This window comes from Oncorhynchus mykiss, chromosome 30 (assembly GCF_013265735.2).
Source record: "Oncorhynchus mykiss isolate Arlee chromosome 30, USDA_OmykA_1.1, whole genome shotgun sequence".
Lineage (NCBI taxonomy): Eukaryota > Metazoa > Chordata > Actinopteri > Salmoniformes > Salmonidae > Oncorhynchus > Oncorhynchus mykiss.
In genome coordinates, this window is record NC_050570.1 from 32,236,032 (window position 1) to 32,254,085 (window position 18,054).

At 42.0% G+C, this 18,054-nt stretch overlaps 1 protein-coding gene across 1 annotated transcript; it reads right to left on the minus strand.

Annotated features, from left to right (window-relative positions):
* Window positions 1-13,261: 13,261 nt before the first annotated feature.
* On the minus strand, window positions 13,262-17,673 carry gs01 (glutamine synthetase). The gene is given in 7 exon segments (NM_001124313.1): window positions 13,262-13,980; window positions 14,206-14,405; window positions 15,640-15,767; window positions 15,914-16,060; window positions 16,306-16,467; window positions 16,731-16,918; window positions 17,537-17,673. Coding segments are annotated over 6 exon segments (1,122 nt in total). The 5' UTR covers window positions 16,897-16,918; window positions 17,537-17,673; the 3' UTR covers window positions 13,262-13,661.
* Window positions 17,674-18,054: the final 381 nt, after the last annotated feature.

The following is an 18,054-nucleotide window of genomic DNA, read 5'->3' on the forward strand; positions in this document are numbered from 1 at the left end:
ATTCAACATGTCAATACCTCTCACAAATACAAGTAGTGATGAAGTCAATCTCTCCTCCACTTCGAGTCAGGAGAGATTGACATGCATATCATTAATGGTAGCTTTCTGTGTACATCCAAGGGCCAGCTGTGCTGCCCTGTTGTGAGCCAATTGCAATTTTCCTAAGTGTGGCACCAGACCACACGACTGAACAGTAGTCCAGGTGCGACAAAACTAGGGCCTGTAGGGCCTATCTTGTTGATAGTGCTGTTAAGAATGCAGAGCAGCACTTTATTATAGACAGTCTTCTCCCCATCCTAGCTACTGTTGTATCAATATGTTTTGAGCATGACAGTTTACAATCCAATTTCAATCAATTTCCACATTATTCAATACAAGATTTAGTTAAGGTTTAGGTTTTAGTGAATGATTTGTCCCAAAAATAATGCTTTTAGTATTTGAAATATTTAGGACTAATTTATTCCTTTCCACCGCAGCTCTTTGTTAAGTGTTGCTGTCATTTCAGTCATTGTGGTAGCTGACGTGTATAGTGTTGAGTCATCCGCATACATGGACACACTGGCTTTACTGGCATGTCGTAAAGATTGAAAAAAGTAAGGGGCCGAGACAGCTGCCCTGGGGAATTCCTGATTCTACCTGGATTTTGTTGGAGAGGCTTCCACTAAAGAACACGCTCTGTGTTCTGTTAGACAGTTGTCACACCTGCTCCCGCTCTCCCTCTCCTGCGGTCGAGGGTTCCAGACTGCCTATCAATTACGCCCACCTGTACCCTTCGTTACGCGCACCTACGCCTCATTGGACCCATCTGAACTCCATCACTATTTGATTGCCTCCCTTTGTCTGTTTCCTGTGTCTGCATTGATGTTGTTACTTTGTCCCCTGTCCAGACGCAGTTCCTGGCCTGTTTTAAGTCTGTTATTCATTAAATGTTCTCCCTGTACCTGCTTCCTGTCTCCAGCGTCGATCCTCACAGAATGTAGACACCACAATTGGAAGAACCTGGGAGGCCTGGGGTTTTGTTGGTGACGTCGGGTCTGGGTGCCATTTTCGATAGAACCGGGGGTGCCTCAGCTAGCTTGTCGGGCTTCCACGCCCAAGCTGGCTTGAGACGTTTTTCTTGCCCCGGTGGGCTCGGCAGGCGTCCACCCCATGTCAGCCATCAGGCTTTCATGCCTCAACTGGATTGTCAGGCTCCCACGCCTCAACCAGTTCGCCAGGCTCCCACGCCTCTGCCGGTTCATCTGGCTTCTACGCCCCAGCTGGCTTGTCCAGCGCCCAGGCGACCCGCTAGGCTCGCCCAGATGGGACACCTGGTGGCGCCCCTAGAGGGGTCTGCTCCCGCTCTCCCTCCTGTGCTCAAAGGCGATGATTGATTTGATTGATGATTGATGATGATTTCCTATCATTACGCACAGCTGTCCCCTTCATAACGCGCACCTGCGCCTCATTGGACCCACCTGAACTCATCACTATTTGATTGCCTCCCTTTTATCTGTCTGTTTCCTCTGGGATAATGTACATTTGCTGAAGCATTATGACAACTCAGCGACATAATGGTAGGGATTAAATGAGCTGGACTTAGGTCATTGTCTCAACGCAGACTTAAACTTTTTTATCTAGGCAAGTCAGTTAAGAACAAATTCTTATTTACAATGACAGCCTAGGAACAGTGGGTTAACTGCCCTGTTCAGGGGCAGAATGATAGATTTTTATCTTGTCAGCTCGGGGATTTGATCTAGCAACCTTTTGGGTTACTGGCCCAACGCTCTAACCACTAGGCTACCTACCGTCCCCACATAATGCTGTGAAAAGAGCCAGGAACCCAACTGATTTGGGTGGATCCCATCCTCTTTATAATACAAGCTTTGTTTCCAGAAAGTATCAAAATTGTCAATAAATGTTACACCCCCATTAATTAGAATCAACATAATAATTCACATTTCCTGTTGCTGCAGAATTATTTTCCTGATGTAGCAAACTGGCTCAAACTGGATCCTTCATCTGTACAGAGACAGCACAATTCTAATATTTTTCCACTAATTGGTTTTTTGACCAATCAGATATTCTGGATCAATTGGGGGGGGGGGGGGGGGGGGAATCTGAATTGGGCTTCCTAGGGAATATGTTGCCATATGGAACGCAACCAGGGGGTTGAATTAAGACCAAGAGAGAACCAGCTTGTTTTTCTTTGCCTGTCTTGCTTATGAGATGGTCAAAGTAAAACATTTAGCTGGGTGTTTGTTTTGTCATTGACCTGGGCTGCAGTAGTTAACAGCTGTGTACAGCTTATGTTCCATCTCCAGCAGTGGAGTGGCACATGTCTGGACCTGTGGGACTGTTTCTATCCATATGGGAATTTTTTTACATGGTTGTTCTTCCAAGCTTGTTTGTATGAACAGGTCAGTAACTCTCACGCTTTCCCCCTACAGCTGGGATGATGACGTCATCATGTGGTTATCCACGTACTGTGCATTCGGAAAGTATTCAGACCGCTTGGCTTTTTGTTACAGCCTTATTCTAAAATTGATTAAATTGTTTTTTTCCTCATCAATATACACACAATACCCCATAATGACAAAACAAAAACAGGTTTTTAGAAATGTTTGCAAATTTATTACAAACAAAAAATATTACATTAACATAAGTATTCAGACCCTTTACTCAGTACTTTATTGAAGCACCTTTGGCAGCGATTACAGCCTCGAGTCTTCTTGGCTATGACACTATAATCTTGACACACTTGTATTTGGGGAGTGTTTCCTATTCTTCTCGGCAAATCCACTCAAGTTCTGTCAGGTTGGATGGGGAGGAACACTGCACAGCTATTTTCAGATCTCTCCAGAGACGTTTGATCAGGTTCAAGTACGCACTCTGGCTGGGCCACTCAAGGACATTCAGAGACTTGTCCCAAATCCACTCCTGCATTGTCTTGGCTGTGCGCTTAGGGTCATTGTCCTGTTGGAATCCCTCTGTACTTTGCTCCGTCCATCTTTCCCTCGATCCTGACTAGTCTCTCAGTCCCTACCGCTGAAAAACATCCGCACAGCATGATGCTGCCACCACCATGCTTCACCGTAGGGATGGTGCCTGGTTTCCTCCAGACATGATGCTTGGCATTCAGGCCAAATAGTTCAATCTTGGTTTCATCAGACCAGAGAATGTTGTTTCTCATGGTCTGAGATAGAGGTCGACCGATTAATCGGCATGGCCGATTAATTAAGGCCGATTTCAAGTTTTCATAACAATCGGTAACTTTCCTTTTTGGATGCCGATTATGGCCGATTACATTGCAATCCATGAGGAAACTGCGTGGCTGGCTGACCACCTGTTACGTGAGTGCAGCGTCAAAAGCACCTTGTGGCTGCAAGGAGCCAAGGTAAGTTACTAGCTAGCATTAAACTTATCTTATAAAAAACAATCAATCTTAACATAATCACTAGTTAACTACACATGGTTGATATTACTAGGTTAACTAGCTTGTCTTGCGTTGCATATAATCAATGTGGTGCCTGTTAATTTATCATCAAATCACAGCCTACTTCAACTTCGCCAAACAGGTGATGATTTAACAAAAGCACATTAGCGAAAAAAGCACTGTCGTTGCACAAATGTACTTAACCATAAACATCAATGCCTTTCTTAAAATCAATACACAGAAGTATATTTTTTTAAACCTGCATATTTAGTTAAAATAAATTAATTTCAGCAGGCAATATTAACTAGGGAAATTGTGTTCAGTGCAAGCAGAGTCCGGGTATATGCACAGTTTGGGCCGCCTGTCTCATTGCGAACTGTGAGAATTGCCAGAATGTTACATAATTATGACATAACATTGAAGGTTGTGCAATGCAACATAAATATTTAGATTTAGAGTTCGATAAAATACGGAACGGTTCTGTATTTCACTGAAAGAATAAACTTTTTGTTTTCTAAATGATAGTTTCCAGATTTGACCAAATTAATGACCAAAGGCTCGTATTTCTGTGTTTATTATATTATAATTAAGTCTATAATTTGATATTTGATAGAGCAGTCTGACTGAGCAGTGGTAGGCAGCAGCAGGCTCGTAAGCCCCCATTCAAACAGCACTTTACTGCATTTGTCAACAGCTCTTAGCAATGCTTGATGCACAGCTCTGTTTATGACTTCAAGCCTATCAACTCCTGAGATTAGGCTGGCGATACTAAAGTGCCTATAAGAACATCCAATAGTCAAAGGTATATGAAATACAAATGGTATAGAGAGAAATAGTCAACACGTCATAATTCCTATAATAACTACAACCTAAAACTTCTTAACTGGGAATATTGAAGAACTGGGAATATTGAACCACCAGCTTTCATATGTTCTCATGTTCTGGGAAAGGAACTTAAACGTTAGCTTTTTTACAAGGCACATATTGCACATTCACTTTCTTCTCCAACACTGTGTTTTTGCATTATTTAAACCAAATTGAACATGTTTCATTATTTCTTTGAGACTGAATAGATTTAGTTTATGTATTAAATTAAGTTAAAATGAAAGTGTTCATTTTTCATTCAATATTGTTGTAATTGTCATTATTACAAATATATACATAAAAATCGGCAGATTAATCGGTATCAGCTTTTTTTGGTCCTCCAATAATCGGTATCAGTATTCGCGTTGAAAAATCATAATCCAGAAACAAGTCTCTCATTGTTGCCGCTTGCTATAGACCACCTTCTGCCCCCATCTGTGCCTTGGTCACCATATGTGAATTGATTGCCCCCCATCTATCCTCAGAGCTCGTGCTGTTAGGTGACCTAAACTGGGACATGCTTAACACCCTGGCCATCCTACAATCTAAATTTGATGCCTTCAATCTCACACAAATTATCAATGAACCTACCAGGTACAACCCCAAATCCATAAACACGGGCACCCTCATAGAAATCATCAGGACCAACCTGCCCTCCAAATACACCTCTGCTGTCTTCAACTAGGATCTCAGTGACCTCATTGCCTGCGTCCATAATGACCACCACTGTCAAACGTTCCCTAAAACACTTCAGCGAGCAGGCCTTTCTAATCGACCTGGCCCGGGTATCCTGGAAGGATATTGACCTCATCCCGTCAGGTAAAGGATGCCTGGTTATTCTTTAAAAGTGCTTTCCTCACCATCTTAAATAAGCATGCCCCATTCAGAAAAATTAGAACCAGGAACAGATATAGCCCTTGGTTCACTCCAGACCTGACTGCCCTTGACCAACACAAAAACATCTTGTGGTGTACTGCATTAGCATCGAAAAGCCCCACGATATGCAACTTTTCAGGGAAGTTAGGAACCAATACTCACAGGCAGTTAGGAAAGCAAAGGCTAGCTTTTTCAAACAGAAATTTGCATCCTGTAGCACAAACTCCAAAAAGTTCTGGAACACTGTAAAGTCCATGGAGAATAAGAGCACCTCCTCCCATCTGCCCACTGCACTGAGGCTAGGAAACACTGTCACCACCGATAAATCCACTATAATTGAGAATTTCAATAAGCATTTTTCTACGGCTGGCCATGCTTTCCACCTGGCTACTCCTACTCCGGTCAACAGCCCTGCATACCCCACAGCAAATTGCCCAAGCCTCCCCCATTTCTCCATCACCCAAATCCAGATAGCTGATGTTCTGAAAGAGCTGCAAAATCTGGACCTCTACAAATCAGCCGGGCTAGACAATCTGGACCCTCTCTTTCTAAAATTATCTGCAGAAATTGTTGCAACCCCTATTACTAGCCTGTTCAACCTCTCTTTCGTATCGTCTGAGATCCCCAAAGACTGGAAAGCTGCCGTAGTCATCCCCATCTTCAAAGGGGGTGACACTCTAGACCCAAACTCCTACAGACATATATCTATCCTACCCTGCCTTTCTAAGGTCTTCGAAAGCCAAGTTAACAAACAGATCACCAACCATTTAGAATCCCACCGCACCTTCTCCACTATGCAATCTGATTTCCGAGCTGGTCATGGGTGCACCTCAGCCATGCTCAAGGTCCTAAACGATATCATAACCGCCATTGATAAGAGACAATACTGTGCAGTTGTATTCATCGACCTGGCCAAGGCTTTCGACTCTGTCAATCACCACATTCTTATCGGCAGACTCAACAGCCTTGGTTTCTCAAAAGACTGCCTCGCCTGGTTTTACCAACTCCTTCTCAGACAGAGTACAGTGTGTCAAATCGGAGGGCCTGTTGTCCGGACCTCTGGCTGTCTGTATGGTGGTGCCACAGGGTTCAATTCTCGGGCCGACTCCCTTCTCTGCATACATCAATGATGTCGCTCTTTTGCTGCTGGTGATTCTCTGTTCCACCTCTACGCAGACAACACCATTCTGTATACTTCTGGCCCTTCTTTGGACACGGTGTTAACTAACCTCCAGACGAGCTTCAATGCCATACAACACTCCTTTTAAAGCAAGTAAAACTAAATGCATGCTCTTCAACCAATTCCTGCACGCACCTGCCCGCCCGTCCAGCATCACTCCTCTGGACAGTTCTGACTTAGAATATGTGGACAACTATAAATACCTAGGTGTCTGGTTAGACTATAAACTCTCCTTCCAGAGTCACATTAAGCATCTCTAATCCAAAATTAAATCTAGAATCAGCTTCCTACTCCGCAACAAAGCATCCTTCACTCATGCTGCCAAACATACCCTCGTAAAACTGACCATCCTACCGATCCTTGACTTCGGCGAAGTAATTTATAAAATAGCCTCCAACACTCTACTCAGCAAATTGCAATTTATCACAGTGCCATCCGTTTTGTCACCAAAGCCCCATATACTACCCACCACTGCGACCTGAATGCTCTTGTTGGCTAGCCCTCACTTCATATTCATTGCCAATCCCACCCACTGGCTCCAGGTCATCTATAAGTCTTTGCTAGGTAAAGCCCCACCTTATCTCAGCTCACTGGTCACCATAGCCCATCTGTAAATAGCCCATCCAACTACCTCATCCCTATACTGTTATTTTTATTTTTTATTTTGCTCCTTTGCACCCCAGTATCTTTACTTGCACATTCATCTTCTGCACATCTATCACTACAGTGTTTAATTTCTATATTGTAATTATTTTGCCACTATGGCCTATTTATTGCCTTACCTCCCTTACCCTACCTCATTTGCACACACTGTATATAGACTTTTTCAATTGTATTATTGACTGTATGTTTGTTTATTCCATGTGTAACTCTGTTGTTTGTGTCGCACTGCTTTGATTTTTCTTGGCCAGGTCGCAGTTGTAAATGAGAACTTGTCTCAACTAGCCTACCTTTTTAAATAAAGGTGAAATAATGTTTGTTTTTTAAAATTAAAATAATCGGTCGACCTCTAGTCTGAGAGTGAGCTGTCATGTGCCTTTTACTGGGGAGTGGCTTCCGTCTGGCCACTCTACAATAAAGGCCTGATTGGTGGAGTGCTACAGAGATGGTTGTCCTTCTGCAAGTTTCTCCTATCTCCACATAGGAACTCTAGAGCTCTGTCAGTGCTCATCGGGTTCTTTGTCACCTCCCTGACCAAGGCCCTTCTCTCCCGATTGCTCAGTTTGGCCAGGCGGACAGCTCTAGGAAGAGTATTGGTGGTTCCAAACTTCTTCCATTTAAGAATGATGGAGGCCACTGTTCTTTGGGACCTCCACCGCTGCAGATTTTTTTTGGTACCCTTCCCCTGATCTGTGCCTCAACACAATCCTGTCTTGGAGCTCTACAGACAATTCCTTTGACCTCATGGCTTGGTTTTTCTTTGACATGCACTGTCAAATGTGAGAACTTCTATAGACAGGTTTGTATGCCAGCAGCATACCACCCTGTATCCCACTGCTGGCTTGCTTCTGAAGCTAAACATTGTTGGTCCTGGTCAGTCCCTGGATAGGAGACCAGATGCTGCTGGAAGTGGTGTTGGAGGGCAAGTAGGAGGCACTCTTTCCTCTTTTCTAAAAAATATCCCAATGCCCCAGGGCAGTGATTAGGGACACTTCCCAGTGTAGGGTGCCATCTTTCAGATGGGACATTAAACAGGTGTCCTGACTCTCTGAGGTCATTAAAAATCCTATGGCACTTATTGTAAGAGTATGGGTGTTAACCCAGGTGTCCTGGCTAAAATTCCCAAGCTGTCCCTCATTCTGTCACCTAATCATCCCCAGCTTACAATTGGCTCACTCATCCCCCTCCTCTCCCCTGTAACTATTCCCCAGGTTGTTTGTTGTAAACGAGAATGTGTTCTCAGTCAACTTACCTGCTAAAATATTGGTAAAATAAAAAACTTGTACCTTTCCAAATAATGTCCAAACAATTGAATTTACCACTGTTGGACTCCAATCAAGTTGTAGAAACATCTCAAGGATGATCAATGGGAACAGGATGCACCTGAGCTCAATTTTGAGGCTCATAGCAAAGGGTCTGAATACTTATGCAAATAAGGATTTATTTTAATATTTACATTTGCAAACATTTCTAAAAACCAGTTTTTGCTTTGTCATTATGCAGTAGTGTGTAGATTGATGAGAATTGTTATTTAATCAACTTTAGGATAAGGCTGTAACGTAACCAAATGTGGAAGAAGTGAAGGGGTCAGAATACTTTCTGAATGCACTGTAGGTATAGATGCCGCGTTCAACATAAAACATTTGAACTATCATCCAACTCGGAATTCCAAGTCGGAAGCTCGGTTATCTTTCTAGAATTCCAACTTTCCGACCTGAAGATGAGTGACGTCATTATCTGACCTCGATTTCCCAGTTGTCTTATATCAGATGTATGACAAACATACAGTGCCTTGCGAAAGTATTCGGCCCCCTTGAACTTTGCGACCTTTTGCCACATTTCAGGCTTCAAACATAAAGATATAAAACTGTCTTTTTTTGTGAAGAATCAACAACAAGTGGGACACAATCATGAAGTGCAACGACATTTATTGGATATTTAAAACTTTTTTAACAAATCAAAAACTGAAAAATTGGACGTGCAAAATTATTCAGCCCCTTTACTTTCAGTGCAGCAAACTCTCTCCAGAAGTTCAGTGAGGATCTCTGAATGATCCAATGTTGACCTAAATGACTAATGATGATAAATACAATCCACCTGTGTGTAATCAAGTCTCCGTATAAATGCACCTGCACTGTGATAGTCTCAGAGGTCCGTTAAAAGCGCAGAGAGCATCATGAAGAACAAGGAACACACCAGGCAGGTCCGAGATACTGTTGTGAAGAAGTTTAAAGCCGGATTTGGATACAAAACGATTTCCCAAGCTTTAAACATCCCAAGGAGCACTGTGCAAGCGATAATATTGAAATGGAAGGAGTATCAGACCACTGCAAATCTACCAAGACCTGGCCGTCCCTCTAAACTTTCAGCTCATACAAGGAGAAGACTGATCAGAGATGCAGCCAAGAGGCCCATGATCACTCTGCATGAACTGCAGAGATCTACAGCTGAGGTGGGAGACTCTGTCCATAGGACAACAATCAGTCGTATATTGCACAAATCTGGCCTTTATGGAAGAGTGGCAAGAAGAAAGCCATTTCTTAAAGATATCCATAAAAAGTGTTGTTTAAAGTTTGCCACAAGCCACCTGGGAGACACACCAAACATGTGGAAGAAGGTGCTCTGGTCAGATGAAACCAAAATTGAACTTTTTGGCAACAATGCAAAACGTTATGTTTGGCGTAAAAGCAACACAGCTGAACACACCATCCCCACTGTCAAACATGGTGGTGGCAGCATCATGGTTTGGGCCTGCTTTTCTTCAGCAGGGACAGGGAAGATGGTTAAAATTGATGGGAAGATGGATGGAGCCAAATACAGGACCATTCTGGAAGAAAACCTGATGGGAGTCTGCAAAAGACCTGAGACTGGGACGGAGATTTGTCTTCCAACAAGACAATGATCCAAAACATAAAGCAAAATCTACAATGGAATGGTTCAAAAATAAACATATCCAGGTGTTAGAATGGCCAAGTCAAAGTCCAGACCTGAATCCAATCGAGAATCTGTGGAAAGAACTGAAAACTGCTGTTCACAAATGCTCTCCATCCAACCTCACTGAGCTCGAGCTGTTTTGCAAGGAGGAATGGGAAAAAATGTCAGTCTCTCGATGTGCAAAACTGATAGAGACATACCCCAAGCGACTTACAGCTGTAATCGCAGCAAAAGGTGGCGCTACAAATTATTAACTTAAGGGGGCTGAATAATTTTGCACGCCCAATATTTCAGTTTTTGATTTGTTAAAAAAGTTTGAAATATCCAATAAATGTCGTTCCACTTCATGATTGTGTCCCACTTGTTGTTGATTCTTCACAAAAAAATACAGTTTTATATCTTTATGTTTGAAGCCTTAAATGTGGCAAAAGGTCGCAAAGTTCAAGGGGGCTGAATACTTTCGCAAGGCACTGTATCAACAACCTTCCAGTAAGTATAGGGATAAATAGCATACTGGAAATATTCACATCAGCCCTATGTAATGTCTAAACTTACAAATATGACTAGAAAACTTGAACCTGGATAAGTATCTTTAAATCTAAACCAAGGGAGAGACAGTTTGAAAGATGTTTCCACTGTGGCTGGTTTCCAGGTTTCCTTGCCTTGCAGCCTTTAGGGTGGCTCAGGAACAGGCAGGCACCCCTCCTTCCTTTGTGACTGCAGTCTGCAGAACTAGGCTAAAGGTCCCAAAACAGACTTGTTTCCCTCACTTGCCAAGTGTGTCGTCATCTACAAGAGCAGAACGTGATTGGAGGGATGTTGGAAGCTCTCTCAGTATACTAATAATTGGTTGTGCAATTCCTTGTGTGGCTATTGTGAGTTGTGCTAAAGCTTCTCTAGAAATATGCAAAAACCTGTCAAGAATGTGTAGACAGGCCATTGTCTTCAGAATACTTCCTCCCTCACTGAATCTCCGTTTGAAATACAGATATTAAGTTAAATTGATACCTATTCAAGTGAAAATTAAGTCTGGTCTGTACCATCATGAGTATTCAGTATGCATCAATCTTATTTCAATTGTTAAACACTCAATATACAAGTTTTCCTACAGTAAGTTATTAGACTAATTTCATTCAGTCTCGTGAAACTAGTATATTCAAGATGCCCTAAAAGATCTGAACAGCTGAGTGAAGAGGACAGGAGGGAAATTATATACTCATACTTTCATCACATTGTGGATTGATCCAAGGTTATGCTCCTGATTAAAGTCTAAATTGAGAAGCACATGTCCTCAGTGTTGATCTGACAAGGTTACCTTTACAGTCAAGTCTTACAGAATATTGCGTGTAAACCAGAATTAATCTCTGTGCCCTTGCTTCTGCTTTGCGGGGATCTGGGCCAGGTTACAGTAAAGCAACGTTAAAAGGGTAATCAGCAGTTCCTACAGCTGTTTTTCTACTTAATACTGTATGTACCCATTGATTATTGAAGATTAACTTAAAAGGCCTCATGAAATTAGTTCAACTGTCGTACCCCATCAGAACCCAAAATAAGCTTGTTTTACTCAGTAAAATTGCCTCAACATTGTTAAATCTAATTTTGATTAGAGGTCGACCGATTATGATTTTTCAATGCCGATAACGATTATTGGAGGACCAAAAAAGCCGATACCGATTAATCTGACAATTTTTTTATTTGTAATAATGACAATTACAACAATACTGAATTAACACTTATTTTAACTTAATTTAAAAAATCTATAAAATCAATTTAGTCTCAAATAAATAATGAAACATGTTCAATTTGGTTTAAATAATGCAAAAACAAAGTGTTGGAGAAGAAAGTAATATGTGCCATGTAAAAATGTGTGCCATGTAAAAAAGCTAACGTTTAAGTTCCTTGCTCAGAACATGAGAATATATGAAAGTTGGTGGTTCCTTTAAACATGAGACTTCAATATTCCCAGGTAAGAAGTTTTAGGTTGTAGTTAATATAGTATTTATAGGACTATTTCTCTCTACACCATTTGTATTTCATATACCTTTGACTATTGGATGTTCTTATAGGCACTATAGTATTGCCAGTGTAACAGTATAGCTTCCGTCCCCCTCCTCGCCCCTACCTGGGCTCGAACCAGGAACACATCGACAACAGCCACACTCGAAGCATCGTTACCCATCGCTCCACAAAAGCCGCGGCCCTTGCAGCGCAAGGGGAATAACTACTCCAAATCTAAAAGCGAGTGACGTTTGAAACAGTATTAGCGCACACCCAGCTAACTAGCTAGCCATTTCACATTGGTTACACCAGCCATTAGGCTGATAGGCTTGAAGTCATAAACAGTGCTGTGCTTGAGAAGAGCTGCTGGCAAAACGCATGAAATGCTGTTTGAATTAATGATTACGGGCCTGCTGCTGCTCAGTCAGACTGCTCTATCAAATCAGACTTAATTATAACATAATAACACACAGAAATACGAGCCTTTGGTCATTAATATGATCGAATCCGGAAACTATCATTTCGAAAACAAAATGTTTATTATTTCAGAGAAAGACGGAACCGTTCGGTATTTTATCTAACGGGGGTGGCATCCCTAAGTCTAAATATTCTTGTTACATTGCACAACCTTCAATGTTATGTCATATTTACGTAAAATTCTGGCAAATTAGTTCGCAATGAGCCACGCAGCCCAAACTGTTTCATATACCCTGACTCTGGGTGCCATGAACACAAGAGAAATGACACAATTTCACCTGGTTAATATAGTAGTTATAACTAGCGATTATGATTGATTGATTGTTTTTTATAAGATAAGTTTAATGCTAGCTAGCAATTTACCTTGGCTTCTACTCGTGGAGTGCATTGCGTTGGACTGTGCGGTTGCAAGATTGGAACCCTGAGCCCACAAGGTGAAAATCTGTCGTTCTGCCCCTGAACAAGGCAGTTAGCCCACAGTTCCTAGGCAGTCATAGAAAATAAGAATGTGTTCTTAAACTGACTTGCCTAGTTAAATAAAAGGTATATAAAACAAATAATAATAATAAGAAATCGGCGCCCAAAAATAACGATTTCAGATTATTATGAAAACTTCAAATCGGCCCCAATTAATCGGTCAACCTCTAATTTTGATATCATGGATGGCCAGTTAATGCAGCCATAGCGCATTCTATAAATGTGATAAAATCATATACTATTAAAGTCAAACAAGAAAGATTATGGTAAAATTATATATTTTTTTATGTTACAAAAAAGACTTGTCACTTGCAATATAAGTTCCATAGCTGGCCACTAGAACAGTATACAAATCCTTAAGAGACAGACCCCCCCCCCCCCCCCAATCAAAAATCTACAGCATCTTGGTTAGTAAATCATGTTAAACAATATTATGAGTAGCAAATTGATACACAACTAGAAGTAGACCTATATATAGAAAACATGTATCCCTCCAACAGACATCTGTCTGGAATTGTTAAGTCCATAGCATCAATTAAAAAGGGCAATGTTGGCAGTGATCAAAAGGTAGGGATCTACTCTACCCTGAACACAGACTGCAGAATATACCGAAGATTCTCCCATGAAAAGGGTTAAAAAGCAAGCCATACATGGATGGTCAAGACTTGCAATATGCAAGGGGTTTACAAAGCCACAGACAAAACAGTACTTGGAATGACACTTGAGATGTAGCGCAATAGGACAGGAGGGGGATTATTTCAGACCAAAAGAGTATCTAGTTCATTTGCTGTATTCTTTAGGCTCCTCCCCCTCTTCACTGAGCAAACATGTGCGTATCAGCGCTTCCGTGACTGCATATGGGTCGCAGTTAGCAGATGGACGGCGGTCCTCGAAGTAGCCCTTCTTGTCCTGACCCACCGAGCGGGGTATGCGGATGCTGGCGCCGCGGTTTGCCACGCCGGCAGAGAACTCGTGGATGTTGGACGTTTCGTGGTGACCGGTCAAGCGCCGGGCGTTGTCCAGCCCCCCTTTGGGGTCGTAGGCACGGATGTGGTAGCGGTGTCTTCTTCCCAACTTCTCAATCGAATCTTCGATGCCCCTGTGTGGATAGAAGACAGAAGGGGTTAATCCACTGCTAAAGAGACTTGAGACTTAAAAAGCTTATGAGGCCGGTTTCCCAGGTTGGATTAAGCTTAGTCTTCAACTAAGAAGCATAATCAATGGAGAATTGCCATTTGTCTAGACCTAGGCTTAATATGGGTCCAGGAAAACCAGCCCTAAAAATAGAGCAGTGGGTTTACAGCACAATTGAATCCATGCCTACCTCAATCCGCCATCTTCTCTCATCTCCTTGGTGCTGAAGTTTGTATGGCAGCCAGCGCCATTCCAATTCCCAGGGATGGGCTTGGGGTCGAATGAGGCCACCACGCCAAAGTCTTCACACACCCGGTGGAGGATGAACCGAGCAGCCCAGAGGTGGTCACCCATGTTGATACCTTCACATGGCCCAACCTGGAACTCCCACTGGAAGACAATAAGAGTCAGAGAGATGATGGTTTTGAATATTTACAGAGTTTCATAGACACAGATTTAGCCTAATCCTGCACTAAGACTAATTCTAGGACTATGCTTAATCTGTATACTGAACAAAAATATAAATGCAACATGTAAAGTGTTGGTCCCATGTTTCAGGAGCTAAAAAATTAGCCAAGAACTCTTCCAAGACGCAGAAAAAGCTTATTTCTCAAATTGTGCACATTTGTTTACATCCCTGTTAGTGAGCATTTCTCTTTTGCCAAGATAATCCATCCACCTGACAGGTGTGGCATATTAAGAAGCTGATTAAACAGCATGATCATTACACAGGTGTAACCTTGTGCTGGTGACAATAAAAGGCCACTAAAATGTGCAGTTTTGTCACAACAATGCCACAGATGTCTCAAGTTTTGTGGGAACGTGCAATTGGCATGGTAACTGCAGGAATGCCAACCAGAGCTGTTGACAGATAACTGAATGTTAATTTCTCTACCATAAAAGTCACCACCAACATCGTTTTAGAGATTTGGCAGTACATCCAACCGGCCTCACAACCACAGACCGCATTTATGGCGTCGTGTTGGCGAGCAGTGTGCTGATGTCAACGTTGTGAACAGTGCCCCAAGGTGGCAGTGAGATTATGGTACGGGCAGGCATAAGCTACGAACAATTGCATTTTATCAATGGAAATTTGAATGCACAGATCCCTATCCCAAGGCTCATTCTCATGCCATTTATCTGCCGCCATCACCTCATGTTTCAGCATCATAATGCGCAGTCCCATGTCGAAAGGATCTGTACACAATTCCTGGAAGCTGAAAATATCCCAATTCTTCCAGGACCTGCATAGTCAGACATATCACCCATTGAGCAAGTTTGGGATGCTCTGGATTGAGGTGTACAATAGCGTGTTCCAGTTACTGCCGATATACAGCAACCTCACACAGCCATTGAAGAGGAGTGGGACAACATTCCACAGGCCACAATTAACAGCCTGATCAACTATGCAAAGAAGTGTCGCTCTGCATGAGGCAAATGGTGGTCACAAGATACTGACAGGTTTTCTGATCCACACACTTTTTTAAATAAAAGGTATCTGTATTCCCGGTCATATGAAATCCATAGATTAGGGCCTCATTTATTTAAATTGACCAATTTCCTTATATGAACTAAAACGTTGCATTTATATTTTTGTTCAGTAGAATAGTCAAGTGGTTCTTACCTGAGCTGGCATGACTTCAGCGTTGGTGCCACATATCTTAACCCCAGCATAAAGACAAGCTCTATAGTGGGCTTCTACGATGTCTCTACCATACGCCTTGTCTGCTCCCACACCACAGTAGTAGGGGCCTGTTCAAAAACACTGCATCATCAGGCTCAACAGTTTAGATGCTAAACATTTAATACTCTACTTGAATATACCGACTGAAAGTAGCTATGGATAAAATCTGCTAATGAATGGTATTTTATATTTAAACTTAAACTCTCAAACTAACCTTGTGGACCAGGGAAGCCATTGGAAGGCCAGCCAAACGGATGTCCGTCTGTTCCCAGGATGGTGTACTCCTGTTCCATGCCAAACCACGGCACCTGGTTCTCTACCATCTCCATGATCTTCTTACACATCAGCCTGAGGTTAGTTTCTGGAGGGCAACAAACATTGTACTGGTCATTCAAACCATTTCTGCTACACTGAGCCAATGGGGCCTGGGTTCAATAAGATACTTAAGGCTGGGCCATGTTCAGCAGGCATGAAATGGAAGAAAACGGGGTGGTATTATCCAAATGTATCCAATAAATCTAATTGTAATTTTCTATTGCAAAAGTTAAAATGTTTGAGCGCCAATGAATATGACCGCCCCAATGTCACTTTACTGCTTAGGTTTACCTGTAGGCTTGCGGTTGTATTTGAGCACTTCACACAGGACCAGTTTGTTGGGGTCTTTCCTGAAGGGGTCCCTGAACATGGCAGCAGGGATAAGGTACATATCGCTGTTGGAGCCCTCCGACTGGTACGTACTGGAACCATCAAAGTTCCACTCTGGGAGATCTGAAGGAGAGAGGGAGGGAACCGTGCGATAAGAGCAACTCAGGGATTCAAATACCCGTTAGGTTCAGGGTTATTAGTCAAAGCAACCCGTATTTTTGAATTTATGCTGTATTAGAAAAGTAACCCCCCCCCCCCCAAAAAAAAGTAATTTCTGCCACCCACCACTGAAAAAACATTAGGGAAAACACTGGGTGTAGCACAAAAGTTTCTTATTACCCATTTCAACAGGCATAGATCAATGAAAATCAAATGTCAGATCTTACCATCAATGTTCTTGGGTTCAGAATCCAGAGTTCTGGTCTTGCAGCGGAGCCCCTCTCCAGTCCCATCTATCCAGATGTACATGGCCTGGACCTTGTCTCCCTGAGAAAGGTCCATATAATGCTGCTTCACAGTTTTACTCAAACTGGCACTCTCTGACGTGGCCATTTTTCAATGAGCCCTGGAAAACCTTGGAACAAAGAGCAATCATTTGGAATCCACTTGAAGCGTTTGATTCTTAGAATTGAGCCATTTGAGGTCTACAACTCATTTGAGGTCTACAACCCACTGATTTATAGTAATAGTTGATCTACTCAAAACGTCGTAACAAAAAAATAAAATGTTCAAAACTTATGTATTGTAAGTTTGCCTAATTACTATTGCACCAACGTGTGATGAGAACGCAATCAACATCCTGCAATATCGAGTTAAATCCATGAACGTTTTCCACAAGAGAAAACAGTCCGGGTTACAATAAAGCACGTACGCGAGCATGCTGCTATGTCAGTTTACAATAGGTTACAATACTGATGCCTGTTTACGCCTGGTTACGATGATGGAAAATAAAAGCGCAATGGTTTCTATTGCCAGGTTATGATAGTCAAAAACGTCTGGCACGCACTATCCATACATGGCACATAATCAACAACAATAATAAATAACTAATATAAATGGAATTCACCATAATTCGGCTAAGAGGTGCGAAACAATAAAGAGAAACAGCACACCAATGACTCAATATGATGAAAATACAATGTAATTGTCGTAGTCGCTCCTAGAACTTTTAAAATAGTTTAGGAATAATGACCTTATATCAAGTAAGGAATTAGGATCAAAAGCCTGGTACAGCCTTCTGTAAATGTTCTGTGTAATTCCAAATGTTTTTGTTTCATTCTCTACCGCAAAATTTGTCCTAACGGTTCCATTTATAAAAGAGAGCTATGACCCCCTCGCCTCAGATTGGCTAGAAAAGAACGTGATCCCTTCGTGATCAGGTGATGGGGAGCTCATGGTTTGCGTTCATTGGTCGTCAGGAAAAATGTGGAGTTTCATTCAATAGCCTGGCTAAAATCCTTCCAAACAAGTATTTATTTCAAGACTACTCTTTGTTTGCTAAAGGAATGATAACTATCCTTACCAAAACCTCAAATACGTTTATTTATTTGAACAGTATGATAATTTGTTTAAAAAATATGAAACGGGGAAAAAGATTATGCATGGGATAATTTATATAATATTGTAATTATAAAGAACGATGATTAAGTAAAATACGCCCCTTGACGAAATGAAAACGGAATATTCCTAGAATCAATTATGTTGTGGTGC